Below are 24369 nucleotides of genomic sequence, written 5' to 3'. Positions count from 1 at the left end.
TCCAAAGCACACCTCAAAATCAACACAAAAATGGCTCATTGACCACAGAATCCAGGTTTTGCCATGGCCATCCCAGTCCCCTGACCTAAACCCCATAGAAAACCTGTGGGATGAGCTGAACAGGAGAGTCCATCAGCGTGGACCTCGGAATCTGAAGGATCTGGAGAGATTCTATATGGAGGAATGGTCTCAGATCCCTTGCCATGTGTTCTCCAACCTCATCACGCATTATAGGAGAAGACTCAGAGCTGTTATCTTGGAAAAGGGAGGTTGCACCAAGTATTGAATGAAGGGGTGCCAATAATTGTGGCACACATATTTGAGAAAAATATTTGTTTTATGATAATAATTTATTTTTTCTTTCAATTATTTTACTTTATTTAAAGGTTAGATTTTTGTGAATATTTTGAATGAAAGACCAAGAGGACAAACAATAAAGACTTTTCTTCACAGCCCGTTTTGCTCAGATTTACCAAGGGTGCCAATATTAGTGGAGGGCACTGTACTGTGTACTAATCGTACTACATAATATTTAGAACGTACTGTTTAGTAAAAACAAATGCAGTAAGCAACAAATATCAACATACTAGGCTCACCCATCCTGAGAATGCATCATCCCATGGAATCCCATTCAAGTCATGGTACCGATATTAATCATAATCATCGCACATGATGTTCAAATCATCTTCAAGGGACTTTGTTGAGCGTCACAATCAATTTGAGATACTTTCGGATGATTTGGACGATACGCGAATAATGCCAATCTCGGTACCATGACTTGAATGGGATTTGTCCCACAAATTCTAAAATGTTAGCATTTGAAAACAGGGAAATAAAACCAAAGCATGGATTGCTGTGATACCTTGTTCATTGACTGCTTACAGGGTAAGAAAACCAATGTTTCGTTTTGTAATTTGGGTGAACTATCCCTGGCCCCAGTCAGACCAATTTAAATCCACTCTAAGGGATCGTAGATAGGCCTTTGAGTCACCATTCATGCCATGATGAGAATTATATTCTTCAATTCCATTTATGCCATGAACTTTCTATTTTTTACCACTGAAAAATCATGAAGGAAGCAGTAATGCAACATTATTAACACAAGGGGCTGTTCTTGCATGTTATCTTACATCTGGAGTGACTGAGTGTATGCCCTGCACGGTGTCCTATGACATGATTATGGAGGGCTTGCAGTTGGAGAAGACGATTTTCATGGTGCTGTCAGAGACGTACTGCATACGGGCAGCCTCGAACAGACCTGCCAGAGACACAGGAGATGAGCAATTAACAAGCCATAATAGGGCCAGCAATTAAGGTACCGGCAGCCAGCTATCAGAGCAGTCAAGGAGTGCAAGAGGGCCAACAGTATGCTGGCTCCAACATTCAGGTTTCAACATCCATTATAGTTTATTTATATGGTGCTTTCCGCCATTCTCTGTTACAATTTGTTTTAAGATTTGTGTTAGACTATTTCTATGTGTGTGTGTTTCTGTTGAGAGTCTCACCTGTAGACCTGCATGCCACTGGTCTCATCCAGAGGGTGCAGCATACGGAACACTGTAGGAAGAGGTTCCCTGAGAACACAGAGACACAAACAGTGGCATGTTCAAAACACTCCTGACACACTAGCATCGACCAAAACGGATCAGAAAATGCTGGGAGTGGGTATTATGGGTTTTTACTGTGTACTGCGTGTACCTGGGAGGACTCGGAGGAGCATCGGATGCAGGGTTTTTGCGTTCCAAAAGCAGACCAAATTTAGTGGGCCACAGATTAGAGACTTGTAAAAGTCACAGGACTTAATTTCATGAAATCCTATTCAAGGTGATGTTGGAGAAAAGTTTAATTATCTTGTGAATCATGACTCTAGTCAACATTTGAATGGCTCACTAAAGAACAGACAGTCTGCATTCTCATAGAATCTCTGGTTGGGAATCAAGACATGTCCCTATTTACATGATTGAGACAACAGTCTAACAGTAGAATAATGGTGGAGTCTTACAGTGGCTCATGAGTCTTGCCTTATCAACTACAACTGGTTAAAAAATGTTACAAAATGTATCCACCAACGCAAATCTGGTCTGTAAATGTGGACCCAATTAACAAGAGCTAAATTCGCCCCCAAGAAAGCATAATCATTTCCCCTGCATGTTACGACATAGGCCTAGGCCTACTCAGTGTTTCCCGCAACTCACCAGGAAAAAAAAACAAATTCAATCACGTCAAGTGGATTTTGACGTGAAAAATAATGACACATACATGCCAAGGCCGTTAACTGCATGATGCTGTTTTTCATTGTAATCTGAAGCCTCTCGTCAGCTGTCAGTGAGCCAAATCACTCATTACCATTGGTTAAGAAGACAATGGACTGGTCCTGGGGAATATCAATAACTGTGTAAAACCACCATAATTACTGTCCATATCTGCTGGTTCTCCTTAGATGGCCAGGACTGGGAGACATATGACAAAATGTACAAATAAGGATTTATCTAACCAATGTTCACAGTACATCACAATTCAAGACGTCATCACAAGGTAGTACATCACAAAATTCAACACACCATGAACACGTCAAATGGCTGCTAGCACACATTTGACCATGTTTCCTGCTGCATAGAGCTCCTCCTCATTCTCATCACTGTCCACACTGGAACCCTTTCTCAGCAATCAGCATTCCTGTAAACAGACACACAATAGTGAAAAGAACATTACATATCACTGCTGTCTGTATCAAACAGAACCATCACACATCAGACAGCACTTTAAAGACAAATATGTAAGTGAAATCATAAGTCAATTGAGGAGATGTTATTTGAACCAAAGCAAGGAAGCTATCTGACAGACCAGTCATTTATACCAGATATAGCTATGCATATGTATCTGTAGCATCCTTCTCCTGTAGAGTGACATCCTGGAGGGGACCTTCTGTCTGAGGACCTGAGCTCAGAGGCTGGCTGCAGCTGCAGGTTTACAGCGTTTGGGTGGTCCTTGCAGTCCTCACGGCCAAACGGGACAAATGACTTCAATTCCCCTGGGGCTATCATTGTGGCTCTCTCTTCATAGTCGTTCGACATGGGTATTATTTCTGAGCAACGCAGAGAAAGAGAGGGAGAGAATGTCTTACAGATATCGTGTTACACTTCACATAAAATGCTGTGAAATACCTAGAAAATACAATGACACCAGTGATGAAGCAGTGTTCAAAATGAAATGACAACATTTTCAATTGCTTAGTGCAGCCAACTCAACTGCTACCTAGGTAGAACACGCTGAACCGCAGACACGTAGCTAGCTATCTAGTTAGCTATAACAGCTAACTATTAAACTACCGCAGTTAGCGGTTGGCTTGAACATTCGAGCAAATAGTAGCTAACTAGCTAAGTTACTGTCTGTGACTGTGGTCATCGTCATGATTTAGCCAGCCAACGCGTTAGCTACTAGGAGCTTGGTAATATTATCTAGATACATTTCGTAAACTTCAAGTACACATAAATAGCGTTTAGTGTTGCATGTTTGTGTCTGGCTAACTAGCTAGCAACCATGTTTAGATTAGCATTCTGTCATGCATGCAGTGTCTCGTTAGCTAGCTAACATGCTGCAGTGGCACAGTCACGAACCTGATAAAAAGTAATTTTGGGGCTCGTCTCGGAGTCCTTGTGTTTTCTTTATATGACTCTTCCTTGGGTACCACGTATTCAGTATTGTCAACATAAAAACTACTTAAAGCAACCCGTAAAATAAGAATACACATCCGTTTTTCAAAAGTGCGCTGACATCTTGCTGTCCTGAGATTCTTCACCTCACTTTAATAACCAATCAAGTGGGAAGGAGAAAGTGTCAAGTGGTGACATTTACATATTCATACTTTCAGTAATAGATACATTGTAGCCAGAGAGAATGGAAAACTTACATGAAACCTCTTTTGCTGGACAATAAGTAACGTTAGGCCTATTTATTATAAGAAATTGCCATGCAAAAAGTATTCATCTCTGAATTATTTGCTGTCTGGGATGCAATAGGACAATGCCAGGTGTCAAACATGCTTGAACTCTTTGATATAGGCCATGTCCAGATTTTCTTCAATTTTTCTAAATGTTTCATTGTCATTGCTGCTCACGAATCCAGGTGACATAGGGACTAGAGATGGATGTGTCAAAACAATATGAGTTTAATAGAGATATTTAGGGAACTATTCCATCCCCCAGTGTGCCCGCTAAACTAGGTTGTCCTCTCTGCCAATATTCCTGTTTGTCCCGAGGTATATCACAAAACAGTGTGCCTTCACACCTGTTATTGAACTTGATTATTTTTTATATTGTAGTACTCACTCACTTTTGACTGCTCTCACGATGTGTGTCTAGGGCAGGGCAGAATTGACACCTTAAGAAAGCATTTTTACAAAAAGATTTGTGAAGTATTACTCAACATCTGTCATAAGAATTCCTTCCCCAATAGTATTTCCTCTGAATGCAACTGTTCTTGAGTAGCAGTAGAATTTGTGATGTGTATCTGGAACAAAACAGAAAATATATTCATATTAAATTCTACTGTACAATTATTTTGACAACAGCATGAGATAACTTTACATGTGAACACTGTTCTGCTCTCTGACTGTCACAGACAGATACTATCCAGAGAACCAACTCCTCAGAGAGTTGAATGACATGCCTTAAATACACTAGTTATCTTGTTAGTATTGAAGGAAATGTAAAACATGGCTACCTCTGTGAGCAGCCCAGAAAGACAAACCTGTAATGTGATTGGATCTGATGACTTGCGGTCCCAGGAGCGTTGTAGTGTGGTTTGTGCCTTTGATTACTGGACTAATGAAGCACTGAGACCATTACTGGGCATTAACGTCTTCCATGTGGCTTGAGACACAAATGTATTTACAGAATTAGTTAGGATGCTATGAAGAGCTGTTTGCTTAATTGATCCATTGCATGGATTTCAGCCTAAAACAGGACTTTGATTACAGGTCCCCCAGGGGCCCAAAATAAGGTGTACCCTCAGCCTACAGTGTGTGTTGTATTTGGGCCCATTTGGACACCTAAAATCAAAGTTATAGTTTTGTATTGCCTAAATTCAATATTTTCCCAAATCAGTAGCTTATCAAAGTTGAGATCTTGAATGAAATTGGGATTTTTTCTTTAAATATAACGAAGTACACAATTTAGAACATACCAATGATCTATATTTGTAAATGTTCAATTTCCATGTTCAATTTGCCCTTGGTTTGCCAGTGAAAGGGAAAATGACGTGTACTGTTCATGGTCTCCACTCTGAGGAACATCCTCTCCCTCAGTCTTGATTTATTGGACCTAGTTTTGCCATCTACTTTCCTCTATAGCCCTCAAACTCAACTCTGGACCTCGAAGCCAGTTCCACTGCATTTTTTCATTGTTCCCCTCTAATCAGGGACTGATTTAGACCTGGGACACCAGGTGTGTGGATTTCATTATCAGGTAGAACAGAAAACCAGTAGGCTTCGGACCTTGTAGGGTCAGAATTGAGTACCCCTGCTCTATGAGATTATCCATTACTCATAAGATCCAGGTGGACCTTTACCCTGGTGAGGGAACCCATGAGATTGGTGATAAGGTCATCCACTGGGTAGTGAGTTCCTCAAGCAAATGACATAAAACTGACTCACCTAGAAGGCTGTGTCTGTCATATTAGACCCTGGCCCATAAATCAGTCTGTCAGTGCCAATTTGGCAACAAACACATCTCCAGTGTTCAGTGGACAGATAATCTAAACCACAATAAGCTCTAACAAGCTGGGGTATTCCCCAGCGTCCGACTCATGGCCAGGTATTTTCTGTTACGTGTTCTGTCCATTAGGTATTGAAGCGTGATGGAGGATCAACTTATTGCTCGCATAATGTATAATGGTATTCAAGTTTCAAATGTCAAGTTTCAATGTCACATGCACAAGTACAGTGAATGCCTTTCTTGCAAGCTCTAACCCCAACAATGCAGTACTCAATAACAACGTAATACTAAAAATAACAAGGTAGAACAAAAACACACAAGATATGAAAATAAGAAGAACACGATAAATAAGTAAGCATACTATATACAGGATAAGTTCTAGTACCATATTTACAATGTGCAGGGATACTGGATCGATAGAGGTAGATATGTATAGGGGTAAGGTGACTAGGCATCAGGATATATGACAAACAGAGTAGCAGCAGCATATATGATGATTGTATGTGAGTGGGTGTGCGTGTGTAGAGTCAGTATAACTGTATGTGCATAACGCACACTGACACTACAACACACATACAAACACTCACTCCATCATTTTCTCACACACACACACATAATATTATTAAATGATGGCGTGAGTGTTTGTATGTGGGTTGCAGTGTCAGTGTGCATGTAGGGCCCTGTGAGTGTGCATAGAGACAGTGCAAAAATAAGAATAAAATACAAAGGTCAACTCAGATAGTCCGTGTAGCCAAAATGTTACCTATTTAGTTCGCTATTTAGTAGTGTTATGGCATGGGGATAGAAGCTGTTCCGGAGCCTGTTGGTGTCAGACTTGATGCACCAGTACTGCTTGCTGTCACGATCGTCGAACGGAGTGGACCAACGCGCAGCGTGATGAGCGAACATACTTTATTATCAATAGTGATAACAAGAACAAAACAACAAACGATAACGACACGTGAAGTCCTTGGCTACAAAATAAACCAACACGGAACAAACCAAAAGGAACAAGATCCCACAACTACTGTGGGAAAACAGCCTGTTTAAATGTGGTTCCCAATCAGAGACAACCAGCAACAGCTGACACTCGTTGCCTCTGATTGAGAACCACTCTGGCCAACATAGAAATAGAACAACTATTTATTCCTGATTATTATTTGACCATGCTTGTCACTTATGAACATTTTTGAACATCTTGGCATGGTTCTGTTATAATCTTCACCCAGCACAGCCAGAAGAGGACTGGCCACCCCTCATAGCCTGGTTCCTCTCTAGGTTTCTTCCTAGGTTTTCGCCTTTCTAGGGAGTTTTTCCTAGCCACCGTGCTTCTACACCTGCATTACTAGCTGTTTGGGGTTTTAGGCTGGGTTTCTGTACAGCACTTCGAGATATTAGCTGATGTAAGAAGGGCTATATAAAATAAAATTGATTGATTGATTGAACTAGACTAATTAACATAGAACACAAAACACATATAATCTACACACCCTGGCTCAACATATAGAGTCCCCAGAGCCAGGGTGTGACAGTACCCCCCCCAAAGGCGCGGACTGCGACCGCGCCTCAACATAAACCAAACAGGGGAGGGCTGGGTGGGCATTCCTCCTTGGAGGCGGTTCCGGCTCCGGGCTTGACCACCACCCTCCAATAATCCCCCCGTAGCGCCCCTGGTCCGGTCTGGCCCCGCTGGCTGGAGCTGGACTGGACATCGTAGGAGCGGATTGCTTACGCTCCGGTGTGGAGCAGCTGACCGGTACCTGACTAGGCACCGGTGACCCAGGCACGGGTTGTGCCGGACTGACGACGCACACCCCTGGCTTGGTGCGTGGAGCAGGAACGGGCCGGACCGGGCTGACGATGCGCACCCCTGGCTTGGTGCGTGGAGCAGCAACGGGCCGGACCGGGCTGACAAAGCGCACCCCTGGCTTGGTGCGTGGAGCAGGAACGGGCCGGACCGGGCTGACGATGCGCACCCCTGGCTTGGTGCGTGGAGCAGCAACGGGCCGGGCTGACGATGCGCACCCCTGGCTTGGTGCGTGGAGCCAGAACGGGCCATACCGGGCTGACGATGCGCACCCCTGGCTTGGTGCGAGTGGCAGGAACAGGCCGGGCCGGGCGACGCACACCGTAGGCTTGGTGCGAGTGGCAGGAACAGGCCGGGCCGGGCTGGCGACGCGCACCGTAGGCTTGGTGCGAGTGGCAGGAACAGGCCGGGCCGGGCTGGCGACGCACAACTTAGGCTTGGTGCGAGTGGCAGGAACAGGCCGGGCCGGGCTAGCGACGCGCACCGTTAGCTTGGTGCGAAAGGCAGGAACAGGCCGGGCCGGGCTGGCGACGCGCACCGTAGGCTTGGTGCGAGTGGCAGGAACAGGCCGGGCCGGGCTGGCGACGCGCACCGTTAGCTTGGTGCGTGGAGCAGGAACAGGCCGGGCCGGGCTGGCGACGCGCACCGTAGGCTTGGTGCGAAGGGCAGGAACAGGCCGGGCCGGGCTGGCGATGCACACCGTAGGCTTGGCGCGAGTGGCAGGAACAGGCCGGGCTGGGCTGGCGATGCGCACCGGAGGCTTGGTGCGAGGAGCAGGAACAGGCCGGGCCGGGCTATGGAGACGGATAGGAGGCCTGGAGTGAAGAGCTGCCACAACCCGTCCTGGCTGAATGCCTACCTTCACACACTCTGTGTGAGGCATCCGCACAGGACGTACAGGGCTGTGTACCCGTACTGGCATAACAGCACGTGACACTGGCGCAGGATATCCGGGACTGAGGAGAGGCACTGGAGACCACGAGCGCTGAGCCGGCACACTCCGTCCTGGCTGCATGCCCACCTTCGCACGACACGTGCGGGGTGCTCGCACAGGACGTACCGGACTATGCCGGACCACTCGTGGCACAGTACGCAGCTCCGCATACCCCGGAACCTGCCCAGCCTCATGCTGCCATGCCTGAGTACGGGGAGTTGGCTCTGCTCTCCAGCCAGGCTCCGCCAACCTGCCTTCTGGCCCCCCAAACCCGGTGGCCTCCTCGTCTAATCTCCCAATTCGCCCTGTGGCAGCCTCCTGCTGCCCAGTCGCCCATGCCGTGTGCCCCCCCCTAAAAAATTATTGGGGGTGCCTCTCGTCCGTCCGATGACGACACTGTTGATGCCGTTGCTCCTCTCTCGCTAGGGCCTTAACCTTAGCCCATGGCCCTTTTCCCCCGAGAATGTCCTCCCAGGACCACAATTGGCCCACCTGGGCCATCGCCAACCTCTCCAGCTCCTTTCCCGGCGCTTCCTCCCATGTCCAGGCCGCCTGCTCCTGGACACGCTGCTTGGTCCTGGTATGGTGGTTTCTTCTGTCACGATCGTTGAACGGAGTAGACCAAGGCGCAGCGTGATGAGCGAACATACTTTATTATCCAAAGTGATAACAAGAACAAAACAATAAACGATAACGTGACGTCCTAGGTTAAACACAACCAACACGGCACAAACCAAAAGGAACAAGATCCCACAACTACTGTGGGAAAACAGCCTGTTTAAATGTGGTTCCCAATCAGAGACAACCAGCAACAGCTGACACTCGTTGCCTCTGATTGAGAACCACTCTGGCCAACATAGAAATAGAACAACTAGACTAATTAACATAGAACACAAAACACATAGAATCTACACACCCTGGCTCAACATATAGAGTCCCCAGAGCCAGGGTGTGACACTTGCCTTGTGGAAGCAGAGAGAACAGTCTATGGCTTGGGTGGTTGGAGTCTCTAATGGTTTTCCAGGCCTTCCTCTCACACCGCCTGATGGCAGGGAGCTCAGCCCCAGTGATGTACTGTCTGCACCACCCTCTGTAGTGCCATGCGATCGAGGGGGGTACTATTGCCATACCAAGCAGAGATGCAGCCAGTCAAAATGCTCTCAATGGTACAACTGTAGAGGGCCCATGCCAAACCTTGTCAACCTCCTGAGGGAGAAGAGGTGCTGTCACGCCTTCTTCACGACTGTGCGTGTGGACCATTTGAAGTTATTAGTGATTTGGACACCAAGGAATTTGAAGCTTTCAACCCGCTCCACTGCAGCTCCGTCAATGTGGATGGGGGCGTCGTCCAGGGTAGGGGAGGGAATGGCAGGCAGGGATGTAGCTCAGTTGGTAGAGCATGGCGTTTGCAACGCCAGGGTTGTGGGTTCGATTCCCACGGGGGGCCAGTATGAAAAAATAAAAATAATGTATGCACTAACTGTAAGTCTCTCTGGATAAGAGCGTCTGCTAAATGACTAAAATGTAAATGTAATGGTGTTGGAGTCGTGCGTGGCCACGCAGTCGTGGGTGAACAGGGATTGCAGTAGGGGAATAACCACACCCCTGTGGGGCCTCCGTGTTGAGGGTCAGCGTGGCGGAGGTGATGTTGCCTACCCTCACCACCTGGGTCGGCCCGTCAGGAAGTCCAGGATCCAGTTGCAGAGGGAGGTGTTCAGTCTCAGGGTCCTAAGCATGTGACGTGATGCTGACTGGCGTTATTGCTGGATAGCTGAGAGTTAACTTCTAATTTAAAGGCTGTGCATCATAACACCAAAGTTATGGTTTCATCAATGTCGTAGTTTTCTGGGGCTCTTTTAACTGGCTCATACATAGGAACTTGTCAATTCTGCACATTCCTTCAAAATAATGCATACGTTTCCTGTATAAGGAGTCCTTGCCAGACTCTGTTTCAAATCATCGCTGTCAATTAAATGAGCATGTTTCCCAGTCCTTTGTCCCTAATCAACTTTATGTTTGGCATGATTACATTACAATTGTGATTAGACTTCCAGAGGCTGCTGGTAGAGATAAGGTTATTACAGCCGCCCAGTCTTGGAGATATGAGATGCATTCAATAAGACCCAACACTGATAATCAGTACAGATAAACTAGAGTCCAATGCTGATACTGAATCCAGTTGCCGAAATACAACACTGTGGCTCAAACCTGAAGCATATCACTCAAATTAACCAGTGTCAAAAAAATGATGGGTTATAGAAACACATTTGTTAGTACTTCAGTCTTGAGATATATTCTACATGGATTGATCTATTTTCCCATGGAACCACCAACATTCCAGCACAACAGCCATACAGTCTTGCATTAACCAGACTAACACTAAGATCACAAAATCTAAAGTATTCATTCTCTCTGGGAACAACTCTGTTCAATGCACTCTCTCAAATCAGAACATCTGTGTGAATCTTTATCTAGTTAAACCTAATGAGGAGATGATGGTTCTTGTATGTGATTTGTTCTGGTGAAATGGAAGTGGGCCTATACTCACATGCGTGTAAGGTTATTCCATGAGAGCATCTGACATCTGTGTCAACTGAGCCTTTCATCTGCATTGAGTAAGGGAATGTCAACATTTAACATCCTTATATTGGGAGAGACAATAGGCAGGGGTGGAACTGAGGGTGGTTAGGAGAAGGATAGAGTGATATAGAGGAAAAAGAAGATGAGATGGGAGAGGTGGAGAGGGGAGGTGGAATAGGAGAAAGGGAAGGAGGTACTGAAAACTAATTGGCATTTTGGTCTTTTGACCAATTGGATCAGCTCTGAAAAAGATCTGATGTGAAAAGATCTGATGTGATTTGTCAAAAGACCAATTAGTGGAAGAAATATCATAATTGGGCTGCCTGTGTAAATGCAGCCTTAATGTTTTGTTTACCTCTATTAGACCTACCATTGCAAGTGGTACAGCATCTAGGGATAATCATAAGATGAGTCAACACCCCTGATATGCAATAAGTCATTTTTGTATGACCAAAACCACATTTTACCATAGGGTTGGTTCGACTGAGCATGCGAACAAGCCAATGACGAACGCATCACTCCCAAAGGGATTTATATGACGTATCTACCTTGATCAAATCTGATTGCCTTCCTGCTTAACGAAAAGTATTAAGATGTATAAAACGAGGGAAGAGTTGAAGGTATAGTAAGAGACGCTGACAGTTGAAGAAGCAACTGAGGTATTGAACAGTGTTCCGTGACTTCTCTAGGAGATACAGCCACAAAGCGTTTCAAGACCTTGGACAGCACACGGTACCCAAGCAGAACAGCGGATCATTTTAGCAAATGTAAGACTTTTTCCAATTATGCTATTTGTTTGAGATAATTATGCTATTTGTTTGATATTATTTTCAGTTAGGCTTCACATCATATTCTAATTGCACAGGCTGCAATGTGTTTTTACCTCTGCAATCAAGCATAAACATAGTTGGATTAATTAGAAGTAATTGTGTCCATCTTCCAGCAAATTAATAACTTGAAATAGTTATTTATTCCAAATATAAGATTGATTTGTGATTGAAAATTGTATTTGAGCACATAAACAAATGCTCATACAAAGGTTGAAACCAAATCCTCACCAACTGGATACGTGCGCAATTGCGCATTTCTCATTCTCAACGTAAATTTTTTCTGGAAGCACTGGCTAGCACAATCGGCAAACTTGTTTACTCATGTGGTTTACTCGTATTCCTTAACAATACAAGAGAAAGAAAGGGTCTTGATGAAACTTTTTTCCTGTGCGTAAAGTGGTACCGAATAACGAGGCAAGGATTTTGAGAAATGTAGTCGTTTTCACATTGACCATAAGAATGTAGGCTATGTGAAAGCAACAGTAGTGAATTAAACCATATCTCCCTTTACAGGTATAAAGCGATGTTACAAAGGAACGGCTCCCAGCTCCTTTTCCTAATAGCCCTGTGCAGCGTGTTATATTCCCGGACTCAATGTTTGCCATATGCATCTATGAGGTAGGTTATTCATTTAAAGATGTATTGTTTATGTGCATGAGGACATGACTAAAAGAGCATCAATAGTTACTTTTGCCAGAGTTCAAGAACTGCAACGATATACTAACTTATATAATGTTAAAGTGTTCTAACTTATTCTTACTCTGGGGTTAATGAATAAACGCGATAATAAACAATTAATTACTTAATCGACTATATCCTAGTACAATACTACTTTCTAACAATAATATTTAAGTCTTGAGAAATCATGTTTTATGTTATGTCGCCTAGGCTACTTTTATGTAGGCCTAATTGAATATTATGTTGAAAGTAATGAATAATCAGTGGAACGTGGTAATTTCTTCCAATGGAATCTTGGATGTTAGGATACCCAGAGAGAATGCAAAAAAACGAATTTAAAAGTGTCTGTCCGTCTCATGACAACAAATGTTATTTTTGTATTGTCTAAGAGTAATCGACATACGCATTTTTTAAAACCTAATATAGCCTATTGGAACAGAAACCCCCGTTTCAGATTTTTGCTACACATAACGACTATTAACTGTTTTATTCTGTTGGCAGACCGACGAGACACGCAGACGGTCTCTTTACTAGCGGATACAGCAAACTTCTTGGACAGCTATCGGCGCGGCGGTACCTGGAATCCTTGATCGGAAAGCGAGTCAGGTAGGCTCTATTTTATGCTTTTCTTTCAGATCAACGCGCGGAGTTTGATGTCCCGATTAAATGCGAATAGAGCGCCTTTCAAATTTCACAACATTTATAGAGTCAGAAAGCATGACAGGAATATTTATTCCACAAAATTATCTTCCTGTGACCTATTTCTGTGATTTTAGTCTCAGTGAAAACATTTGGATATATCCGTAAGAATGTTGTATTAGCATATCTGCCTTGAAAACTGTTAATAACCTAATTTGTTGTAATTGTAAGAGATTTGTCATCTAAATTGTGATCTACTTATGGTTTAAATAACCCTATTTATTGGATAGGTCCAGTAAATTGGATAGGTCCAAGGTTAGCAGAAGTCTCAAAATGATGGACTAAAATGTGTTGTGGTTAATTTGTCACAGTGATGACATGATGGAGGACCAGGTACCAGTGAAGCGCCACTCAGATGCCATATTCACAGACAACTACAGTCGCTTCCGCAAACAGATGGCTGTGAAGAAATACCTGAACTCGGTTCTGACAGGAAAGAGAAGGTGGGAACAAGCACAATAATGGGTTGTGTGTGTGTGTGTGTTTGCGAGTGTGTATGTCAGCATGTGCAGTTTTGCAGTGTGCCTCCACAGTGTGAGGACAGTACAATGTACACTTCTTCTCTTTTCAGTCAAGAAGACCCTCCAATGCAAGAAGAATCTAGAAGTGAGCCCTCGTTTCAAGAGAGCTATGATGACGTCAACGTTGATCACCTTCTCAATAACTTCCAATTGGTAGGTTCAGTCTCACTCCTCCTCCTCCATTCAGTTTCACTCCACCCCCATCTGTGGGTTCAGTTGAACGTCCTCTCCATTGGGTTGTTACTGTGGTGGTCATTGTGTAGACAGGGTATTGAACACGTTGTGGTCGCACTGCTACCCATAGAGACAGCAAGACCTGATATTTGTATAGTGGAGTTTAGTGGACAAATGTAGCTGCATCTTTATTGTACTGCTAACAACATACTGTGTATATACCTATAGGGATACTTTAATTGTACTACAGGAGCTCAGCTATTGGAAGTGTATAGGCAATACAGTAGAATGTTTCTACTGAATGAATGCCCTCATCACGTGTGTCTTCTCATACCATGATCTGAAACTCTGTTGTATCTACTTGTGATTCTTTCACTATTCTGATCAATAATCAATTATCTGCACCTCCCTCCCTCCCTCCCTCCCTCCCTCCCTCCCTCCCTCCCTCCCTCCCTCCCTCCCTCCCTCTCTCTCTCTCTCTCCCCTCTTCCTCCTCCTTCCTTCCTTCCTTCCTTCCTTCCTTCCTTCCTTCCTTCCTTCCTTCCTTCCTTCCTTCTTCCTTCCTTCCGTCCGTCCTTCCCTTCCTTCCTTCCTTCCTTCCTTCCTTCCTTCCTTCCTCCTTCCTTCCTTCCTTTCTTCATTCCTTCCTTCCTTCCCTCCCTCCCTCCCTCCCTCCTTCTCTCCCTCCCTCTTCTCCAACTGTCTTTTTCAGCCACTCTGAGGAAGACCCACTGGTGCGATGACCTCAATCGTCAACCTCATCGATTTGCCATTCAAAACAATATTTCAGTTCTTCAACAACGGACTCAAAGTCATGTGTGGTGATCTCTACAGTATAAAGTGAATGTTTACATTGTATATTAGATATACTAAAACAAAAAATATTGGCCTGAAGATGTAGGCCACAGTAAATATAATACATGTCCACCTGGGATTAGATAGATTTGCTTTGTCCAGGACTCTAAATGGTAGTTCAATAAATGCATTCTAAAACAACCTTTATACTGCTATAGAGTACCATCAGCTTATACAGAAGAAGACCACATTTAGAGCGGCAATGATGCATATAATCACTTTATATCCATGTGGAACAACGCTATACCTTGTGCATAAACTTACCTAGAGCATTTAGTTCTGTGAAACCGTCCACCAAATAAAATATGTCCATTTATTTTTTAAAGCTGTGTAATTTTGTAAGTAAATATTGATGTTAATTATTTATTTTCATGTAAAAAACAAACTTGTTGGGAGGAAAGTATTGCAAAGTTACTTGCAAATTACGTCACAAACCTATAGTTGCCCTCAACACGTGCGTTGATGACCTGCTCACCTGAATGAAGATGGGAAACAGAGTTTTATATTTGATTTCATACATATCGACTTCAAATGAATCAATCAGTTTCCTGACAATACAAATGTTAAATTAGCATGTTATTTGCTATCAGATCAAATCAGCAAAACATAGATAATAACTTGAAAGCAATTACCTTCTCAGTCTCAATTATACAGTGGAAATATTCAAACTTAATAATGGCAGGGATCTTTTTTTTTTTTTATTCACTTCAAAGACATGAGACAAAGCATAGCATAGCAGATATACATTAACATGCATTTATGTCAACAGACATACTGTAGATAAGCCATAAACTGTCTTTTAATCATCACAGTTATGAGAGGGCTGTGACAAAGATGACTGGGAAATAGTTTCCACAGAATTATTGGTACATTTTCGGAACTAATATAACTTTGAATATATTCAGTGAATAAAATGACATATACTTGTGCAATTGTTTTTATGTGTGATTGTTCTTGCCATTATATAAGTATTGAACTGGCATAATGAATAACAAAGAATAGCCTTGGATTTTACGTCTACATTTCGTTTTCAGCTAGTGCAATTTATGACAAAAGGGACCTGAACAGACATAACATTCTTACTTCTACACTTACAATTTCAATTACAATGGCCATATACAATTTGCATTATGAAGCATTGCCATATTTTGGTAGAAATCTGGTTGTTATTTACAGTTACATAGTAAGTATATTGATCAAGGTCAAATTGTTTTTGTAATATGCATTGGCCGCAGACTTATACAGTAGTGTGTAGGTTACATACGAAACAGTAGAGTGTCCACCTCACTGTAGGTTCACCTGTGTTCAATCCCTCTTGTAATCAGTGCCAGGGCTAATTTGATGGCCTCCTCGGCCTCCTAACAAGCTAAGTGTAATAGTCGGAGTGAAAGGGACTGTATCAAGCCATGTCATTGACTGTACTGTACTGTACATTACGCTTAATTCACTGTATAGTTTCTGGCATGATATAAGAAGAGCTAATTTACTATCGTTCCTCCTTGAATAGATTGTGCTTTCTTAATCGACAAGTAAAAAAGTGTGGTAACACTTTACTTGACACCCAGTGTCATAACACGTTATGGCACGGTCATAACCATGTCATAATATGTCATAACAGCTGACATAACTTGTCATAACCTGTCATAATATGGTCATAACACTGTCATGACCCATATATTTACACCTGTTGTGACATATATTGCGTTATTTTATGGCTTAAATAAGAGGGTCAAAACCAAATTAGTTTTTTCCCTGTCAAGAAGTTTCCTTTCGATTGAAAGTGTGTTTCTTAAATCCTTTGTTGTTGTAATGAATTCTTTACAGTCATGTTTTTTAATAATATTTTAAATAACTTGTAGAAAATACACTTTATGACACTGTCATGAAGCATTATGCCCATCCTGTGTCACTTTACTAGGACTAATAAAATACACTTTATGACACTTTCAAGAAGCATTATGCCCATCCTGTGTCACTTTACTAGGACTAAGAAAATACACTTTATGACACTTTCAAGAAGCATTATGACCATCATAATCATATAAACCATATAGGCCTATCATGTACATGCCCTTATATCAGTCATCAGTCCAAAACAGGGTGTCTTGTCCTGCTCCTGAAATCTGCTCCTGCATTCATCCCAGTCACCACCAATAGAGCATTGGGGTAGGTGCATGTCTGACATCAATGTGCGCAATTACAATGATAATTTAATATGGTCAATAAAAAAAAAAATATATATATATATAACATAAACATACTGTTGACAAGTAGGCTATGGTGTAATGAAATGTTTTGCTTTGTGTGGTAGGTTTTGTGGGCTTTGGCACGCTTTTGTAGGTGTCATCACCAGCCATAAAATAACTATCGTGGTAGGTTTTGTGGGTTTCTACACTTTTATGTAGGCGTCATAAACAGCCATAAAATAACGTAATAAATGTCACAACAAGTCTAAATATATATGTCATGACAGTGTCATGACCATATTATAAGAGGTTATGATAAATTATGTTAGCTGTTATGACATGGTTATGACCGTGTCATAACGTGTTACAACGCTGGGTGTCAAGTAAAGTGTTACCAAAATTGTTCACTGACTCTCTTACATGGTGATGTTAAGTTCATAACTAATATGAACAGAAAACACTGTCACATTTCTTACATCATGTTGAGATGAATGCTCACTATGTTGGAATCAGGAAGCCAGTGTGAAAACGTGCCACAGAAGTCATGACTCAGTATGTTTACAAGTGTCGAAATGGCACAGGATATTTGACTCATAAATGTCATAAGCAATGCGCTGGGAGGGGGAGTCCAAATTAAATTATATTATTATTAGCAGGGACCTATGTGATATCCCAAATTTAAAAATAAGTCCAAATCACTGTCAAGTTGCATCTGTGTCAAAGCTTTTAATGACCAGGAAACAGAAACTCCAACAATAAGGACAGGGATCAACATAGATATGGAAAGAAATCAACCAACACAAAATTATCCTCTCACCACATTGCTGTGGTATCCATGCACCTGTTTCAAGCACAATTTGACAATACATATCTTTAGTAATTATTAAATGTCCTTATAGCTCAATCAAATACAGAAGTGCATGTGCAGATTTTGTTTTGACCAGATAACACCCTAAAACCTGTTTTACATCATCTTTCGGTGTCACCAACAACCATCTTCTCTGAAGGCAGGGCAAACAGAAAGATTTGAGGAGACAGGACGCTGATCAAGTTTGTGCTCGGCCCCATGCATCTCAATTTGTCACATCACATTCTCCTCATTGCTAAGGTGCTTGGGGCAAATCACCATGGCGGTGACTAAGGACAGCAAACAAAGACACAAAAACTTTCAGTTGAATAAGGTGGTCAACCTTACACTCTTAGAAAAAAAGGTGCTATCTAGAACCTAAAATGGTTCTTCGGCTGTCTCCATAGGAGAACCATTTGACGAACCCTTTTTGGTTCCAGGTAGAACCATTTTCGTTCCAGGTAGAACCCTTTTGGGTTCCATGTAGGACCCTTTCTACAGAGGGCTCTACATGGAACCCAAAAGGGTTCTATGTGGAACCAAAAAGGGTTCTGTATGGAACCAAAAAGGGTTCTCCTTTGGGGACAGCCGAATAACCGTTTTGGAACCCTTTTTCTAAGAGGGTAGGGCCCTATTCAATCAATCCCCAATAAGTAAAACACGTGCGTGTGTGATGTGTGTCCACTCCCCAGTGTAAAGCAAATGATATGTGATTATTCCCTGCATTGTGGAGAGGCCACACCATTAACTTTCATTACTGTTGATCTTAATGGCCCTGCAGGCCCTCTGGGAGTAAAAAAGAGAGGCTCAAGCACAGTTAGGTCCAGCATTTTTACACATGAGCTCTGACTGATTGCTCTCACTGGCTCTGGGCAGTAATTGGAAGACTACCACTAAAGCGACCCATCCTTACCTTAAATTGACAAATGGACAGTGTGTGTGTATGTGTGTGTTGTGTGTGTGTCCTCTGCATCTATCTATGTATATGCCTTTCCATCCAGCCCTCCATTCTCACTTTCTTCTCAATGCAGGGAAAAATTATTCAGTCGCAATGTGACTGCCATCCTGAAAAGCGTACCCTTCTAATGCTCTCAACATACACTATATATACAAAAGTATGTGGACACCCCTTCAAATTAGTGGATTCGGCTATTTCAGCCACACCGTTGCTGACAGGTGTATAAAATCGAGCACACAGCCAGGCAATCTCCATAGTCAAACATTGGCAGTGGAATGGCCTTACTGAAGAGCAACTTTCAACGTGGCACCATCATAGGATGCCACCTTTCCAACAAATCAGTTCGTAAAATTTCTGCCCTGCTAGAGCTGACCCGGTCAACTGTAAGTGCTGTTATTGTCAAGTGGAAACATCTAGGAGCAACAACGGCTCAGCCGCGAAGTGGTAGGCCACACAAGCTCACAGAACGGGACCGCTGAGTGCTGAAGCGCGTAGCACGTAAAAATCGTCTGTCCTCGGTTGCAACACTCACTACTGAGTTCCAAACTGCCTCTGGATGCAACATCAGCACAATAACTGTTTGTCGGAAGCTTAATGAAATAGGTTTCCATGGCCGAGCAGCCGCACACAAGCCTAAGATCACCATGCGCAATGCCAAGCGTCGGCTGGAGTGGTATAAAGCTCGCCGCCATTGGACCCTGGAGCAGTGAAAACGTGTTCTCTGGAGGGATGAATCACGCATCACCATCTGGTAATCCGATGGACGAATCTGGGTTTGGCAGATGCCAGGAGAACGCTACCTGCCCCAATGCATAGTGCCAACTGTGAAGTTTGGTGGAGGAGGAATAATGGTCTGGGGCTGTTTTTCATGGTTCGGGCTAGGCCCCTTAGTTCTAGTGAAGGGAAATCTTAACGATACAGCATACAATGACATTCTAGACGATTCTGTGCTTCCAACTTTGTGGTAACAGTTTGGGCAAGGCCCTTTCCTGTTTCAGCATGACAATGCCCCTGTGCACAAAGTGAGGTCCATACAGAAATGGTTTGTCGAGATAGAACTTGACTGGCCTGCACAGAGCCCTGACCTCAACCCAATCGAACACCTTTGGGATTAATTGGAACACCGACTGCGAGCCAGGCCTAATCGCCTAACATCAGTGCCCGACCTCACTAATGCTCTTGTGGCTGAATGGAAGCAAATCCCCGCAGCAATGTTTCAACATCTAGTGGAAAGCCTTCCCAGAAGAATGGAGGCTGTTATAGCAGCAAAGGGGGGGGCCAACTCCATGTTAATGCCCATGATTTTGGAATGAGATGCTTGACGAGCAGATATCCACATGCTTTTGGTCATGTAGTGTATCTTGGTAATTACTTAGCTGAGTGTTGGACCACTCTTCCTAGACCAGTTTCATACGCTAATGATACTGTCTGTGTGTGGTGATTCAGTACTGACTCTCAAAGGATCAGAGTGTTTGGTAAGGGGAGGGGGGGCTGCTGATTTCAGGGGGGGAAAGTGCTGCTTCCTGGCCACCCCACTCCTGTTTCTGTGAGAGCATGGGGTCTACCTTTGTCTGTGTGACATATGGCTGGGCGACAGGAGCCAGTCACTCCTTATCAGTGTCACATGGTCCAGAGCTTCGTCATACACCAACCCGCAGATTGTGTCTGTACATGTGCATGTGCAACAACCACTGTTTGTGATATATTATGTATATTATGTATATGGTGTGTGTGTGTGTGTGTGTGTGTCACCATCTCATACTGAGAGATATGGGGTTGAGAGAAGCAGAGAAGAGCGAAAGGTAGTGAAATGGTTGCCTGACGAGAAAATGTGGGCCATTGTACAAAACAAAGTCATGAGTAATTGGATCGTCTCTAACCAATCACAGTATAAAAGCCAGTGACGTGATTTATGATTCATGTTGGCCCAACCTGTCGGTTTCTTGGACCAATCAGAATGGTCAGAATGTGATCGCTAGAAGACGTCGGAGAGGAAAACAAATCCAGACTCGTGGTAGAGAAGAAACGCAAGTGGGCGTGGCGTTGGGCCAGAGCCATGGTGGGTGGGTAGTCAGGCTAGCGAAATGGCTCTTTGATGGGAAAATGACCCAATCAAAGAGCCAGCATTACCAATGTTCTAGTAGAGTAGAAGATCTGTAGATCACAATGCTCCTTCAGCCACCCTACAGAGGCATATGTTCAGAATTCCTCTAGGACTCATGAAACTGTCCTTCAGGCTCATTGTATAAGCTGTTGTCTCTGGCCGCTGGGTTTCAGTGTCAAACTGCTCTAAAAGGCCATGGCAGACTTGAAGGTCATGGTCATAATGAATGATAGAGACATCTAGTGGCCAAAAGGCCGTCTTAGCATGTGCAGCGCCATTGAGGGCTTCAATCATTTTAATGTAGTCAACTGGGTGGGACTTCCAGCTTCATTGGCTGATCCTTCCTGGTGACCCTGTTGGAGTCACGTCCAACCGGGTCATCAGGAGGGATCAGCCAATCGTGAAGAAGAAAATGTCCTACTTCAAAATGGAGATAGCCTCAATGGCACTTGCCATGCTGTCACAGCCGCTACAATGGCACAGATACAAAGATGGTCACGACACATACATCATATCGACCTCTGCATCTTTGTGGACACAGGGAAGGTATTGCTGTTATCAGGTACAGAAGACACTCGCTGCAGATGTTGGCAAACACAATCATGGAACTTGCCTGATTTGTCATGGGAAAAAAAGAGAATATCTGAAAATTGTCAGAATCAGATCAATTAAAGTAAGTTACTGTAGTATGCCTCGTATGACTCATACATGACTCCACTGTTGACCTAAACAGGGTAGGTAAACACCTGATTGTGTGAAAGTCTAATGACTTCAATTGTGAGGTTTCATTTGGAGAAGTGTCCCAGTGTTGCTGGAGTTCAATAAATCAGAGAAATAAATGACCAATGTGATAATCTGTCCTGGAAAGGGCAGCTAAGAGATTTATCATCTGGTGTGCTTAGAGCACAAAGGCCATCTGATACATACTCACAGTCAAAGGCTGTCTCCTTTCAACTCACAGTCATTCCTGTCCATGTTGGCTGGTTTCACAGAATTCCAACCCTTTTTTATACCCTGAGGTCACAAGATGCACTGAGAAAATTAAAGATGTGATTTTGGAAAATGTTCAAATTTAGGATGGGCGATACTCTATTCACTAAATCTAAATCTCTACAACTGACTTTAGGATAAGGACCGATCAGGAATACATCAGAAGTGGGTCATACTCAAAATGTCACATTTAATGTCAGAACTATTTTTGGACTAATAAGTCAAATAACTGTTCACAACAAATAATGGAATGAGACAGATTCCTAGTTCATTTTTTCAGTATTTAGGCCATACAAATGTAAAGAAATGTTTAACAGATTGTGTGGCAAGCAAATACAAATCAAGAAGTGGACCTTCTTGTTAAAATACTATAGTGACCTTAGTTCAACACCTGGCAACCAACTTTAAGAGATGATAGCCTCTTGGGGATGCTAAAAGAGGCATAATTCAGCCATAATCCAAGAGGAAGTTGTGTATCTCTTTACTGGAAGCGTCCTCTAATCGTGCACTTTTTCAGTACAATGGGCCTCAGGATCACTTTTTCAGATTTTAATTTTATTTTTGATTAAATTGAAGAGGGGAATCCGTTCAACATTTAAGTAAATGTGTATGGCCTTACTTTAAGAACCTATCTAGAATAAGAATGCTTCTGTGAAGGTGAGAAATAGTGACCATAATCCAATTGGACAGAAAATCCCAATCAACAGTTATCAGTCATTTGAGCGGCCAACATGTTGATTGTTTGACTCAGTGGTAGCCTAGGGAATCGCATCTTCTTCTTTGTATACTCTACATATATGAATAATATTTTTCTCCTTTACACTACAATCTATTAGTGGAAGATATAAACAGGGGGCGGTTGAGAGGGGGAGGAAAAGTGCTAGTTACACTGAACAAAAATATAAACACAACATTCAACAATTTCAACGATTTTACTGAGTTACAGTTCATATAAGGAAATCAGTCAATTGAAATAAATTAATTAGGCCCTAATCTATGGATTTCACATGACTGGCAATACAGATATGCATCTGTTAGTCACAGATACCTTTTTTTTTTAAGGTAGGGGTGTGGATCAGAAAACAAGTCAGTATCTGGTGTGACCACCATTTGCCTCATGCAGCGCGACATCTCCTTCGCATAGAGTTGATCAGGCTGTTGATTGTGGCCTGTGGAATGTTGTCCCACTCCTCCTCAATGGCTGTGTGAAGTTGCTGGATATTGGCAGGAACTGGAACACGCTGTCATACACGTCAATCCAGAGCATCCCAAACATGCTCGATGGGTGACATGTATGGTGAGTATGCAGGCCATGGAAGAACTGGGACATTTTCAGCTTCTTGGAATTGTGGACAGATCCTTGCTACATGGGGATGTGCATTATCATGCTAAAACATGAGGGTTTTGCGGCAGATGAATGGCACAACAATGGGCCTCAGGATCTCGTCACGGTATCTCTGTGCATTCAAATTTCCATTGATAAAATGCAATTGTGTTCGTTGTCCGTAGCTTATACCTGCCCATACCATAACCCCACCACAGGGCACTCTGTTCACAACGTTGACATCAGCAAACCGTCTGCCCACACAGGCGCAATACACGCTGTCTGCCATCTGTCCGGTACAGTTGAAAACTGCACATTTTAGAGTGGCCTTTTATTGTTCCCAGCACAAGGTGCACCTGTGTAATGATCATGCTGTTTAATCTACTTCTTGATATGCCACACCTGTCAGGTGGATGGATTGTCTTGGCAAAAGATAAATGCTCATTAAGAGGGACGTAAACAAATTTGTGCACACATTTTGAGATAAGCTTTTTGTGCATATTGAACATTTCCGGGGTCTTTTATTTCAGCTCATTAAACATGGGACCAACACTTTACATGTTGCGTTGATATTTTTGTTCAGTGTAGTTCCACCCCCGAGGGCATTGCCCAGAGCAGGGGGGGGAAGTCACAAAAATGGCTACTTGTCACCACGGCTGGCAGGATACATGCCGGAACGGTCAACTGCACATTGACATTTTGTGTAGCAGGCAGCAATAGAGAGCAACCCCAGGATAGAGGTGCACAGAGGGAGCTGACAACTGTGGCCAGACACCGATGGACTGGGAGGACGTGCACTGAGAGGAAGGCTAATTGGAAAAACCACTGATGTATTGGGTCTGCAGGAGAAAAACAAAGGCATCTCTTTTGAGTGACAGCAAAATGCTTTTAGTGCACAGAGAGCATTATGTTTCACTATTGAAAGATGATACAATTGTGAAATAAGTTGGCCCGTTGCTTTACCATAGACTTTGAGCAAGCACCACTGATTATTTCAGGCAGCAGATAAGGCCTATGAAATCAATTTTAGTCAGACTGGGGAGAAATTGTGTTTGTATTACCCAGATACTTTTTAATTGAACATACAGTATAGTATCGCTGTTACATTTCTCAATTATGAAATGCCCCCAATATGTGAAAAACACATGAACTTTACAGATAAGCCTAC

At 43.1% G+C, this 24369-nt stretch overlaps 1 protein-coding gene and 1 long non-coding RNA gene across 2 annotated transcripts; one reads left to right on the top strand and one right to left on the bottom strand.

Moving 5' to 3' along the window:
* Nucleotides 1-394: 394 nt before the first annotated feature.
* Nucleotides 395-3791, bottom strand: LOC121553346. Its single transcript, XR_005997521.2, has 5 exons — nucleotides 3618-3791; nucleotides 2858-3085; nucleotides 2562-2676; nucleotides 1506-1574; nucleotides 395-1258 (listed from the first exon to the last, which is right to left on the bottom strand). It is a non-coding gene; the product is annotated as an uncharacterized LOC121553346 (long non-coding RNA).
* A 7730-nt stretch (nucleotides 3792-11521) lies between these two features.
* On the top strand, nucleotides 11522-15719 carry LOC121553545 (vasoactive intestinal peptide). Its single transcript, XM_041866730.2, has 6 exons — nucleotides 11522-11802; nucleotides 12379-12483; nucleotides 13045-13149; nucleotides 13554-13685; nucleotides 13814-13916; nucleotides 14650-15719. Coding segments are annotated over exons 1-6 (456 nt in total). The 5' UTR covers nucleotides 11522-11800; the 3' UTR covers nucleotides 14659-15719.
* Nucleotides 15720-24369: the final 8650 nt, after the last annotated feature.

The sequence above is a fragment of the Coregonus clupeaformis genome, chromosome 37 (genome assembly GCF_020615455.1).
Source record: "Coregonus clupeaformis isolate EN_2021a chromosome 37, ASM2061545v1, whole genome shotgun sequence".
In the NCBI taxonomy this organism is placed as follows: domain Eukaryota; kingdom Metazoa; phylum Chordata; class Actinopteri; order Salmoniformes; family Salmonidae; genus Coregonus; species Coregonus clupeaformis.
This window is presented reverse-complemented; position numbering and strand designations above follow the sequence as displayed.